Genomic DNA, 13,555 nt, shown 5'->3' with positions numbered 1-13,555 from the left:
AGAGGTGTTAGACAAAACCAACAACTGAAAAACCAGAAGTCTTCTACTCTGCCATTCTTTTTTATTAAAATATAGTTGATTTACAGCGTTGTGCCAGTTTCTGCTGGACGGCATAGACCTCAGTTGGATGTGTATATATATATATGACATGCGTGTGTACATTCTTTTTCTCATCCTGTCTTCTGTCTTGCTCTATCCCAAAAGACTGGATATAGTTCTCTGTGCTATACAGCAGGACCTCATTGCTTACCCATTCCAAAGGTAATAGTTTAGGGGTTCCTGCCATGGCACAGCGGAAACGAATCTGACTAGGAACCATGAGGTTGTGGGTTTGATCCCTGGCCTCACTCAGTGGGTTAAGGATCCGGTGTTGCCTCGACCTGTGGTGTAGGCCGCAGACAAGGCTCGGATCTGGTGTTGCTGTGGCTGTGGTGTAGGCTGGCAGCTGTAGCTCCGATTAGACCCCTAGCCTGGGAACCTCCATTTGCCGTGGGTGCAGCCCTAAAAAGCAAAAAAATAAAATAAATGAATAGTTTACATCTAGTAACCCCAAATTCTCCATCCATCCCACTTCCTCCCCCTCCCCCTCGGAAACCCACAAGCCTGTTCTCCATGTCTGTGCGTCTCTTTCTGTTCTATCGGTAGGTTCCTTTGTGCCATGTTTTAGATTGCACATGTGAGTGATATCATATGGTATTTGTCGTTCTCTTTCTGACTTGACTTCACTTCGTATGATTGTTTCTAGTGACAGCCTTGTTGCTGCAAATGGTGTTATTATATATTAATGTATATTAATGCAGTTCTATATATGCGTATTACATGAATGTATACTAATATATATTCTATATATTAATCTATATTAGTGCAGTTCTATACATGGTAGTTCTCTATTAACTAAATGTTTTCTGAGGCCCCTCCGTACTGTTTTCTGTAGTGGTTGTACCAATTTACATTCTCACCAACAGCACGGGGGGGTCTCGTTTCTCCACACCCTCTCCAGCATTTGTCATGTGTAGATTTGCTCATGGTGACTATTCCGACGGGTGTGAGGTGGTGCCTCGTGCTAGTTTTGATTTGCATTTCTCTCATAAGTAGCGATGTGGGGCATCTTTTTAATGTGTGCCTTTGCGGTCTGTCTCCTGCCATGCGTATCCACACATCTCTGCTGTCACTCCACACCGCACAAGGAGCAACCACAAAGAGAGGCTGCCTCTGAGGAGGCGCGTGCCCAGCTTGCCACTGATGGTACCCAGGCTTTCGAGTAGGAAATGTTAGTCCCCGGATGAGAAGAGCATCATACACAGGGTTCTCTCCCGTCCTCCTCTCACCTCCGTCAGCTGTCACTCACCACCCTCACCCACCACACACCCACGTAATCGAAACACCATTTTCAGAGAATTGGTGAAAATGAATCAAAGTTGATGAACATATGAACCCCTTAGTGCTTAAGGATGGAGAAACGCAAGATCTTCTCCATGAGCGTTGACCATGGGTTATTCATCACAGCGTACTTTCCCCCAGTCCTCCCAGGTCACGTGCACAGGTGGCTGGGCTGCTGGCCCTTTAGCCCCAACACACTCGTCTGCTCACTCCCTGCTCTGGTCCAACAGAGGCACCCCCCGACTCCGCCAGGGTGGCCACTGCAGGTGTCCCCTCCCTGGTGCCCCCCCTCGGCCCAGCGAGCTGGACGTGTTGCATCCCTGTCTCAGGGATTCACGTGAGGCTGTACGTTTTCCTCAGAGATGGAGTTTTGCTCCGTCTTGTGCTTTTTCTTTTCCACTTTCAGCTCGTTTTGGCAAGAAGAGACCAGAGACATCTTACAGCTGAGTGTACAGGTGTTCTTTAAAAGGCCCGTGCTTTTTCTGAAGAGAGAATGTAAAGAAATTGAGGCATTTCCCTGACACCCAGTTGTCCTTGGTGATCTTGTGAATGGAGAGGCCAGATAGGGAGTGAGATCCTGCCGTATAGAACAAGGAGCTAGATCCAGTCTCCTGGGTTAGACCATGGTAGAAAATAATATAAAAAAAAGAATGTGTTTATATATCTATGTATAGATAGATATGACTGTGTCACTTTGCCATACAGCATAACCTGATACAACATTGCAAATCAACTGCATTTTAATTTCAAAAAAAAAAAAATATTTACGGAGTTCCCGCTGTGGCTCAGTGGTTAATGAATCCGACTAGGAACCATGAGGTTGCGGGTTCGATCCCTGCCCTTGATCAGTGGATTAAGGATCCGGCATTGCCGTGAGCTGTGGTGTGGGTTGCAGACGGGGTTCAGATCCCGCGTTGCTGTGGCTGTGGTGTAGGCCAGTGTCGACAGCTCCGACTAGACCCCTAGCCTGGGAACCTCCTTATGCTGCAGGAGCAGCCCTAGAAAAGGCAAAAAGACGAAAAATAAATAAATAGATTTACTCTTCTGGCAAGTGTGTAAGTACACAGTGCAGCATTGTTAGCCGTAGGCACTCTGCTGCAGAGTTTATGCCTTTGGCATAGCTGAACTTTTGTACCTTTGACGCCGCCCCTCGCCCCTCCCCCCGGCGCCTGGCAATGACCATTCTTCTACGCCCTGTTTTAGATTCCATCAGCATTTGCAGGATTGGGCTTTCCGCATCTGCCTTATTTCACTGAAGCGTAATGACCTCCGAGTTCATCCATGTTGTCACCGATGGCAGGATTTCAGGAATAGTCCCGTACAGTAATTTTCAACTGTACATACATACTGCATTTTCTCTCTTCATTCATCCGTCTGTGTACACCTTGGTTGCTCCTGTGGCTTGGCTTTTGGGAGTGATGCTGCAGGAGACATGAGCGTCCAGATGTCTCTCTGTGATCCTGACTCCTGTTCCTTTGGCTGTGTACCCAGATGTTGACATGATGGTCATTTGAGGGTTCTGTTTTTCATTTTTTGAGGAACCTCCATCCTCTCTTCTGCAATGGCTGTTTATATTCCCACCAGCGATGCCCGAGGGCTCCCCTTTCTCCACAGCCTCACTAACACCTGTCATCTCTTGCTTCCTTGGTAACAGCCACTGTAACTGACAGGAGGGACAGGTCGCTGCTGTTTGGGTTTGCATCTCCCTCGTGTTTAGTGATGTTGAGGACCCTTCCGTACGCCTGCTGTCCATTTGAATGTCCCCTTTAGAGAAACATTGTAGCTGTTCTTCTGCCCATTTTGTGATCTGGTTACTTGCTGATGAGTTGTAGGAGTTCTCTCTACATACTGGATATTAACTCTTAGTCACATACACGGTTTGCACATATTTCCTCCTGGTTGCCTTTCATTCTGTCAGTGTTTTTGCCTTTGCTGTGCAGAAGCTTTTTCGTGTGGTATCGTCCCCCTTGAGCCCATATGCCTTTGCTGCCTGTGCTTTTTGTTGTCTTATCCAAGAACTCACTCTCAAAGGCGACGTCACCAAGCTTTCTTCCCCACGTATTCTTCTTAGAGTTTCACAGTTTCAGGGCTCCCCCTCCATTGCAGTCATTACTCCGTTTTGAGGTAACTTTTGTGTGCGGTGTAAGGTAAGAGTCCGATTTCATTCTTTCGCATGTGGATATCCATTTCTTCCAGCATGATTTTTTTTTTTCTTAACTTTTCAGGGCCACACCTGGGACCATATGGAGGTTCCCAGGCTAGGGGTTGAATCAGAGCGACAGCTGCCAGCCTACACCACAGCCACAGCAATGCAGGATCTGAGCCACATCTGTGACCTACACCACAGCTCACAGCAACACCAGATCCTTAACCCACTGAGTGAGACCAGGGATCAAACCCAAGTCCTCATGGATACTAGTCAGGTTCATTACCGCTGAGCCACAGCAGGAACTCCCCAGCATGATTTTTTTGAAGAGATCCTCCTTTCCCGATTGTATATTCCTGGCACCTTTGTCAAATTTCCGTTGCCCATGAACTTTGAGACGAAAGAGAAATCTAAAATGCTGACTTATATTGCTTTATGATATTGATGAATGAAAAAAAGCAGCCATTCTTAATTAGTGAACATGTGGCTTTTTAGTATTTCTCATCATTAAGTTCATTGATGACCTAAGACCCTTGATGAGATCATCCATGCTACTCAAATTCAGATATTCTGTTTGGCCGTCGACTTTTCCATGGGGTTTCCTCTTTAGAAAAATGTGGGATGGCGCTCTATTCGGGCGTGCACAGGAAACCCTAATGCTGCGTCATCGCCTCTGGCGATGGGACAAGCCATTGCCTCTCACACACACCTGGGTTTCTGAGCCATGCGGCTGCCCCATTGGCAGGTGGGGTGTTAAGATCCCAGGCACGCCTGGAGGACACAGTGTGTTCTGGGCTGGGATTCCTGGGCAGTGAGACAGCGTTTGTTTTCTCTTCCAGGATGCTTATCTACCTGTCTAAACGCCATTGTATGTATGACTTTGCTTGACGTCCTGTTGCATTTCAGCCCCTTTCTTCATGTATCCGGCTCCCTCTTGGTTTTAAGTCTCCATGGAAACCAGTCTCTTTCTCTCCTTCCCCCGCTCCTCTTCTTACCCTTCTGTGCACCCCATCCAGCCCTCACCCAGTCCTGCCTTTGAGCTGTTCTCTTTTTTTTTGAGAACAGAGACTAAGTTTCACTCTTTATTATTATTATTTTTAACAATCTCAGCATCTAAACAGTGTCTTGAACACAGTAAGCACTCAGGAAGTGCTTGGTCATTGAGTCACTGAAAGAATAAAGCAAAATTGGGAGTTCCCATCGTGGCTCAGCGGAAACAAATCCAACTGGTATCCATGAGGTTGCAGGTTTAATCCCTGGCCTCGCTCAGTGGGTTAAGGATCCGGTGTTGCTGTGAGCTGCGGTGTCGGTCGCAGATGCAGCTCAGATCCCATGTGGCTGTGGCTGTGGCGTAGGCTGGCAGCTATAGCTCTGATTTGACCTGTAGCCTGGGAACTTCCATATGCCGTGGGTGTGACCCTTAAAAGCAAAAAAGAAAAAAGAAAGAAAGAAAAAAAGAAGAAAGCAATGTTGAGGGACATGGTTCCTTAAGTTACCACACAGTGAAACCCGAGTGCAGCTGTCCCTCCCATCAAATCCCAGAGTCCACCACCCCCCTCATCCCTCACGTCTCTCCTGGTTCATGGCTCCATCCCACTGATCCAGGCCGGGCCTTGAATCTCAAACAATAACTTCCCTACCAGGGTCTCTACATCCAGGCACTTTTTTTTTTTCTTTTTGCTGAATTTTGTTATATTTATAGTTGTACAACCACCATCACAACCGAATCTTACATTTCATCCCAAACCTCCTGCCCATCCCTCCCCGACCCCACCGAGCTGTTTTCTAGCTCATGTGCCTGAAACTGCTCAGAAATATCTCTTTATAGCTCCCTCTAAGGAAAACAGATTTATCCATAAACACATTCGAATTGCAGCATGGTATATATATTTTTTAAGTGATTCCACTTCCCAGAAGAGAAATAACTTCATAATTGTAAGAGTGACAGAATCTCTGTAGCATCCGAATAGCCTCATGGCCAATGGCCGGTTGGCACGGACTCTGCCTACCCAGTTCCGGGGTTTGGCAGCCACTGGAACATTCAGGTAGTCCTTCACCGGGTCTTCTGAAATAGGGAGAGAAGGGCTCGTTTCATCAGCCCTTCAGTGGGTGACCACAGCACCGTGTCCCTTATTCACCTGCATCTAGTGTCCCTCAGGCTGCAGCAAATGTCATGGCTCTTTCCCTGTCACCTGTGGGGCGTCCTGTGGTCCAGTCAGGGACTGCACACCTGCCCGTCTTCCCTGCTAGGCAGCAGAGAGGGGCCAGCCTGCTCTCCAGCCCTGCAGCCCGAGCGGGACCCCACAAGCATGGGACCTTGATAAACACTGGAGCACTGGAGGGAACAGGCTGGACTTCGCCCTCAGATGGCTCTGGCCTCAGCAGCTGGGTGACTTTAAGTGATATAGTTCACCTCCAAGGGCTAGTTTTCTGGCCCATAAAGTGGGATAATAAGACCTCCCTGGGGAGTTCCTGTTGTGACTCAGTGGGTTAAGAACCCGACTAGTATCCATGAGGATGTGGGTTCAGTCCCTGACCTCACTCAGTGGGTGACAGATCTGGCAGTGCCACGAGCTGTGATGTAGGCCAGCAGCTGCAGACTTGACCCCCTGGCCTGGGAACTTGCATGTGCAGCAGGGGCGGCCCTAAAACAACAACATCGAAACCACACTTGCCTGTCATTAGGTACTGTTTGTATTCCTTTGCTTGATTGCTTGTCATAATTTGGGGTTTTATCTGCTATTCGTATACCGAGCCTCCCCTTTGCTGTGCTGTTACATCTCCATGGTCGACGTCAGATGACCACAGTTACCTGGTAAGGGCAAGGGTGGTAAGTTTCAGCTAGGCTTTTCCTCTAAGAGGGTTTCCTTGACCAGCCTGCCTAAAACCACAGACCCCCAGGACCCTCTTACTCTGTGCTTTCCTTCCTGGCCCTGCCCACCACTGGGCTTCAGATGAAGGCATTCTGTTCCTCCTTGTGATTTTCAAGCAAGCACAAGTTTTGTCCACATTGGGCACCATTGTACCCCTAGAGCCTGGCCGTGCCAGATAAATCCACGTGTGTGACCGAACTGCAGCATGACGGGAGGATGCATGGATGGAAGATGATGGATGGATGGAAGGTGGATGGATGGATGGAAGATGGATGGAAGATGGATGGATGGATGGAAGATGGATGGAAGATGGATGGAAGATGGATGGATGGTGGATGGAGGACAAAAGGAAGGGTAGAAGAATGGATGGGAGGGAGGGGGGAGGGAAGGAAGGAGGGAAGAAAGAGAAATAAAGCCAGACAGGATCTGTGCAAACACGCAACCACTGAGTTGTTGGAATTCTGGATACCAGTTTTTCCAGGCCACTGTGAGCAGTGGGACCCAGGACCTTTGATCCAAGTATCATGGGACAGGATTAAGTTCAAAGTGCAGGTTTGATACTGAGACTTAGCCCTCCCATCTCTCCCTGCTCCAGTAGGTGGATGAGAAGGAATGAGAGGGCAGAATGCAGTAGAAAGGATCCCTGATGAGCAGAAGCTGGGTGTGTCCATACTGCAATCGCTCAGGAGCAGGCGTGTGCCTCTGGGCACAATAAAGGGGACAGTCGCTGCTGAGCCAGAGACCTCACCTTTTCCAGGACAGAGACTTGTGTCCAGTTTAGGGCCATGCTTTTAGGAAGCAGTTGGGAGACCTCTCCTAAAGTGGCTTTAAAAAACGGAGCGTGGGAAAATGCAAGGTCCAGGATGGAGTGGCCTAGTGCCGAGGTTAACAACCAGACCCATCACTGTTCTCAGCTGCTGCCAAGGTCTTGGGTGGTTGATTTGTCTGTCTGTCAGTTAGGTGTTTTTTTTGTTTTGTTTTGTTTTGTTTTGTTGTTTTTTAATGAGATGCTGATCATGTCTGATGAGAAATCGGGTGGAAGCAAGACTTTTTAGTAACAAGAACACCTTCTGTCCCCTGGGAGGAGGGGAGCGTGGCTCATCCTGACATTGTCACCTTGGAAGGCGAACGGAGCCCCCGCAGAGCTGGGCTCAGGGAGGTGGGCATCCTGGCAGATGTGAGGGGAAACGCCAGTCAGGACGCCGCTGTGGGAGGGAAGGCAGGCCCGGGTCACAGCACAGGGCACAGCTTATCCTGAAGAACGTGGAACCTTTTCCTGAATTTCTTGCATGGTCTTCACCAGATGTCACTGTGCGTAGGACCCATGGTCCCCCAAAGCCTTGGCAGCACAGACCCCAGTTACATGTTCTCTCCTTTTCTGGCTGGAAGATGTCCTGAAAATGGCCATTTCCTGAGCTCTCTGGCTCCCACGTCCCTCGCTTCCGGGGGAGGAAAATGACCCCTGGCATGTGGCTCCATGGCCTCTGAGAGCAGCATCTGCCTTGCAGACATGGGCACTCACCAAAGCCAGCGCCCGCTCTGATGGGGGCTCAGCGGGACTGAAAATGCTGAGCAAAGTCCCTGGGTCGCCCATGCCCCCCCGCCTCCTCCCTCCCTCCCACTCTGTGGCTCTTTCTCAGTCCCTCTTTCCCTCTCATCGCCTCCTCCCGTTAGTCACCCTGATTCCTTGGAGCCTGCCCCCTCTCACCAGCATCGTGTGGGAGTTCTCGTTAAAGGAAGCAGCCTCCTCCTCCCCCTTCCCCCCAGCCAGCCAGCCGCCTCGCCCTATGTTGGGTCAGGTCTGGTCCCAGAGCCTGGCCTCAGCTCCTGAGAGGCTACATGTGCCGGGGCCCTGAGAGCAGCCCACCGGAGAGGGAGTGACCAGATGGGTGCTCTGCTGTGAACTGAGCCGGGAGGGGCCGCCGGGCTCCCCAGGCTGGCTTGGAGCAGGCATCCACCAAGGCCAGGTGCAGCTCTCTGGACCCGGAATGCGCCGCCCCTCAGCCTGCCAGCCCCTAAAGAGAACTCTTCCAAACACTTGCAGGAGGTGACAGTGTGGCTTTGCTTCTGTTTCAGGTGCTAAACCCGCCCCTGGGATCTGCTTCGAGAGAGTCAACTCTGCAGGTGACCCTTACGGCAACTGCGGCAAAGACTCCAAGAGTTCCTTTGCCAAGTGCGAGATGAGGTAGGGGAGGTCTCCGTGCCGACCACACCGCGGCTTTGAACTTGCCACATCACTTAGGGCAGCTCCCAAACCTTCCCTCTTTGAGGACTGTCTGTTCTTGCCTTTCCAGAGATGCTAAATGTGGAAAAATCCAGTGTCAAGGAGGTGCCAGCCGGCCAGTCATTGGTACCAATGCTGTTTCCATAGAGACCAATATCCCACTGCAGGAAGGAGGTCGGATTCTGTGCCGTGGGACACACGTGTATCTGGGCGATGACATGCCGGACCCAGGGCTTGTGCTTGCCGGCACAAAGTGTGCAGTTGGAAAAGTAAGACCCCAAAGCTCCCTTCTGGAGGCAGGCCCACAGAGAAGCGTCCTGTTTGGGAACGAGTTACAGAGTTGGTTCCCTAAATCCACTTCTCAGAACTTTGCCTCGGGAATCCAGTTCCTTGCACCCAGAAGCAAGAAGTCAATAAATCCTAGATCACGATCTGACCATGGAGATGGAGAGTTGGGGAAATCAAGCGTGTTTTCTCAGCCCTTTAGTGTTAATAAGTCATTTCTACACTGGGCGTCATGAGGGTTTCCAGCCAGGAAATTACTTTGGAAGGAAGCGCAGCAGCATACTGTATTGTTTTTGGAAAAGTGGCCTTGGTTTTTGGCCCAGAGGAGACTTGTTCTCACCTGGACAGAATGGGAAGTAAGATGTAGTTTCAGAGACCCCATGAAGGGAGCGAGAGGATAAGGTTTAGCCAAACAAGGTTCTTCTGGAGACCAGGGGGAAGGGCAAACTGGGATATCTAGGGGATTAGAAACAAAGTCCAGAATGGGAAAAAAAAAAAAAAGGAAAAACTTGAAATTGTTTACATTCTGCCATGTCGATTTTTCCCACCAGACTTTCTCATCAGACTGAATGACAGCGAGTTAATAAAATGCTGGAGGAAGGAAAATGAGTCAACACCCCCCCCCATGCTTTTTTTAGACCCCATTTTCAGAATGACTAGGAAATCACTCACTCACACGGAGGTCACAGAGGAGAAAGGAGAGCTGCAGATTCAGCTCCTAAAGCACAGTTCCCAGGGCAGCTCCTGCCACTCCCACCCCCACCTGCCCTGAGCCACAAGCGCTTTATCCTAAAGGAACTAAGGTGATACGTGGAACATGTGAGACATTCTGGGTGTCTCCTTAACCACACGCATTAGCTCATACTCAAGCCTTGACATTGGAATGACGTCCCTCAGCCTGTGGTCTCAACAGCCAAGGCTGGGTGGATCTGAACGCCGAAGTCCCAAGGACGCCACTTACCCGTGCGCTCTTGCCTTCATGTGCGAGAGTGCATGTGCTCTGCGCTCTTGCCTACAGAACCTGGGTTCTTTGAGAGCCGTCTTGAGCCTCGTCCATAGGCTGGGGGCGGGCAGCACCTCTATGCCGTGATTCTAACTGGGGTCCTGTATTCACTGCAATCACAGATGGTTTCTTCCATCAGCTAGAATGGGACAGTCCCGTTGGCCAAGATCCCCGCCAGCCCTTTTTTCAGAGGGCGTTCATCTTGCCTTAGACGAGCTGCTGGGGTCAAATGGTGAATGTCCTGTAGGAAGGTCCTACCTGATTAACACTGCCTCTGTAATCTACGAATTAGACTTTTCTTCCTTTGCCTTGACTCACGTGTCACATCTCTATGGGAGATAAAGGGCTTAATCCCTTGAATCTGGAGTATGTCATGCACCTTTGAAACGAGACTAAACTCTTTCAGCCAGCCCAGTATCAGTGAGCAAATTACTACCTCTGCAGAGGCTGGATTGATACAAGGAACAGTCTGTTTTCCTCGGCTGAGCATTTTTGTGGATGGTTTGTGTCATCCGTGATAATACTTGTCAGCATTTTGGAAAGGTTCCCATAATTTACATCTCCCTTACACGATTCTCGGACCCTGGATTCTTGGAGTCTTTGTGTCTGTATAGGCCCAGGAGAAGGGCTGGTCCATTTTGTTCTCTCCTGGATCTTTTAATGAGCCGGGGTGGGGGTGGGGGTGGGGGTGGGGAGAAATACTGCACTATGTTGATTTCATTGCAAGCTCTAAAGAACTGATGTCAGAACATCAGTTGCCATAAGTTCAGAACCGACTGACACCATGTGCCGTGCTGTGAAGATAGACGCCCAGAGTGTCCGCAGGGATCTGAGCCCGGACCTGGGCTGGGTTTGAAGGCAGCTGGCGGAATCCACATCCGGGTCCAAGGAAGAGTGCATCATTAGGCCACGCCCACACGGCCTCCGCGAAGATGGTCGTCCCTGAGCTTTCCTTTGATTTCTCTTCTTTCTCAGCCACACCCGCAGCATATGGAAGTTCCCAGGCCAGGGATGGAATCCAGGCTGGGGCTGTGACCAACACCACAGCTGCGGCCACACTGGATCCTTACCTCACGGCGCCAGGCCGGGGATCGAACCCACACCTCCGCAGCCACCTGAGCCACCGCAGGCAGATTCGTAACCGGCCGTGCCCCAGCCGCCTCCCACGTTCTCCTCTTAAATGCACAGGTAGATGCGTGTGCTCGCGGTGTTAGACCTGCTAAGATATTTGCTGTTTCCTCCCGCCCCCAGATCTGCCTCAACCGTCGCTGTCAGAATGTCAGTGTCTTTGGAGTTGACGAGTGTTCGATGCGGTGCCACGGCAGAGGGGTAAGCAGGCGAACGGCCTTGGTAGAGCCAGCCCCTACCAGGTGCCTCGCCCAAACGGTCCTTGGCAGCCCATCACTTGGTGAAAATATCGCAGTCGGTGTCTCTTCAACGTTTTCTTCGGAAGGCGTTCGCCTTCTTTGACCTTTCCATGGTATAAGAAGTGGGATTTTTATTTAACAAAGAAAATCAGATGGAGCAGTAATTATCTTTTAAATTAACCATATGGTTTTTAAAAAAAAAAAAAAAACCTTGTCATCTTCAAAGTAATTTTAATACCTCTTTCTTCATGAAGAGGTTCTCATTAACATTTCAAACAGAACGTTCCCTCTGACAACCAAGATTCAGTATGTGTCTGAACTGAGATATTTCCAAAAAGGAATTGAAACAAAGAAGACAGAACACACTAGCCACGTGTTCTTAAAACCACATACAATGGGCTTCAACTAAAGAAAGCTGCTATTTTCTTTCAGAGAATTGGGGGGAAGGGCGGGGGAATGGGGATTCTAATTGTTTAAAACCTAATTTATTTTTCCTGACGGGCTTAATTATTTCCAATAGAATCATATTAATCTTGATTAGCTATGCCAGTGGTTCATTTTTCTGAAACCTTTTCTGCAGACATTGTGCTCCAGATTCTATTTTTGAAACTTGCAGGCGGTCGCCAATGATGCTAACAGAGAATTATGGAGGTTTTCATAAAATTACTGCTGTGCTCTAAGCAGAAAGGACGGCAGTGTCACCTCGGATGGGTTTGTTGACGGTGTGCGTAGCCGACTGTCAATATAAGAATGGAATCTTTTTGTGTCTTTATTGGATCATAGATTTCTTTCTGGAAGAAATGACCTCGTGCAGCCTAATTATTTGCTGACGAAGCCCAGGTCCAAGTGGGGGGAGGGGACAAGACTGCATGACCAGTTAGTGGCAATGCTGGGTCAAGGAGCCTGGGCTCCTCGCAGCCCAGCATCCCTGGCATCCCGTCCATGTGTTGGACAGGAATGGCCCATCTTTTCTGGGTAGGCAGAGCGGCTGCCATGACTTGGTCACCAGTAACTGCTTACTCAGTCCTTCCCCAGTGAGGCCAGGCTCACCAGCAGCGCCTCCAGGGGGGCAGTAGGGCTGTGACCTCTGCCACAAGCTGCAAAAAGGGCACTTGCCTGTGATCTGCAGCAGGGACCATGCAGACCAGCGTGGGCGGGACAGGGCCCGAGTCCTAGGGGCTGGTAGGTCTGCGGCAGCATTGCTGAGGAAACAGGCAAGACGCTCAGACTTGGCACAGGCTGTGTGACCCCGGCATAAATTCTGTTTGGTTTTTGCTTCATAGAAACACACTTTCTCCCGTATCACAGGCTTCCTGATTTGTTGGCCTTCTTGTTTGAAGGATTTGGGGCACAGGTGAAGCAGAGTCAGTGAAAGCAGGGAAACGTCACGATGGAGACACATGCCCCAAACCTTAATCATGCCTTAAGACGTAAAGTGCATATCCGTCCCTATCCAGCAGTATTTTTTTTTTCACAGCCGCTCCCGCGGCATATGGAAGTTCCCAGGCTAGAGATCCAATCAGAGCTGCACCTGCCGGCTACATCACAGCCAACACCAGATACAAGCGGCATCCTTGACCTACACCATGGCAACACCAGATGCTTAACCCACTGAGTGAGGCCAGGGAGCAAAGCCACATTCTCAGGGACACTATGTCAGGTTCTTAACCTGCTGAGCCACAGAGGGAACTCCCCATCCAGCAATACTTTGATGTGTGGCTGATGCCTGTGGGGTGGATGTGCTGACAGTAGCCCAGCCCTGATTCCTTACATAAACCACCCAAAGTGCATCCATCATCTACGACACGGTTTGTTTAGGCAGAAGGGAAACTGAGACACGAGCTGCCTGGGTGCAGAATCCTTCCTGTCGTGTGCCGGTTTGCCTGGTCACCTGTCCTGTCCACTCCGCCTTTGTCAGTGGTTCTTAGTAACTTGCCTTTACCCAGCGTTCCTAAGGCATTCAGCCCCGTTGTCACACAGAGAAAGCCCTCGGGTTCCCATGCCCCCACGTGGGGCCTGCAGCAGTCCTGTGAACTGCACATGGGACAGTGCATGCTAATCAGAGGGAGAGCTGTCATCACAGGTTGGGGTGGCAGCCACCAGTCACCTTCGTAACCCTGTGAGCTGGAGCCGGCCCCTCCATGGGGTCTCATGGCCCTCTGGGAGCAAAGCCCCCTCCCGCTTTCCTGGGCACCCCTTTTCCATCAGACCTGAGCCGTCCTCTTCTTTCACCGTTAGCTGTGCCCACTGTGCAGGAGTGGGAGGGGGGAACGGCCC

The 13,555-nt window shown here is 50.2% G+C and overlaps 1 protein-coding gene across 1 annotated transcript in view; it reads left to right on the top strand.

Annotated features, from left to right (window-relative positions):
- ADAM12 (ADAM metallopeptidase domain 12) overlaps window positions 1–13,555 on the top strand; it is a 377,142-nt gene that overhangs the window by 319,721 nt on the left and 43,866 nt on the right. Inside the window, exons 15-17 of the mRNA XM_047762575.1 lie at window positions 8,476–8,584; window positions 8,694–8,892; window positions 11,163–11,240. Of these exons, the coding sequence (XP_047618531.1) occupies window positions 8,476–8,584; window positions 8,694–8,892; window positions 11,163–11,240 (386 nt within the window). The remainder of the gene's footprint in view (window positions 1–8,475; window positions 8,585–8,693; window positions 8,893–11,162; window positions 11,241–13,555) is intronic.

This window comes from Phacochoerus africanus, chromosome 15 (assembly GCF_016906955.1).
Source record: "Phacochoerus africanus isolate WHEZ1 chromosome 15, ROS_Pafr_v1, whole genome shotgun sequence".
NCBI lineage: Eukaryota > Metazoa > Chordata > Mammalia > Artiodactyla > Suidae > Phacochoerus > Phacochoerus africanus.
This window is presented reverse-complemented; position numbering and strand designations above follow the sequence as displayed.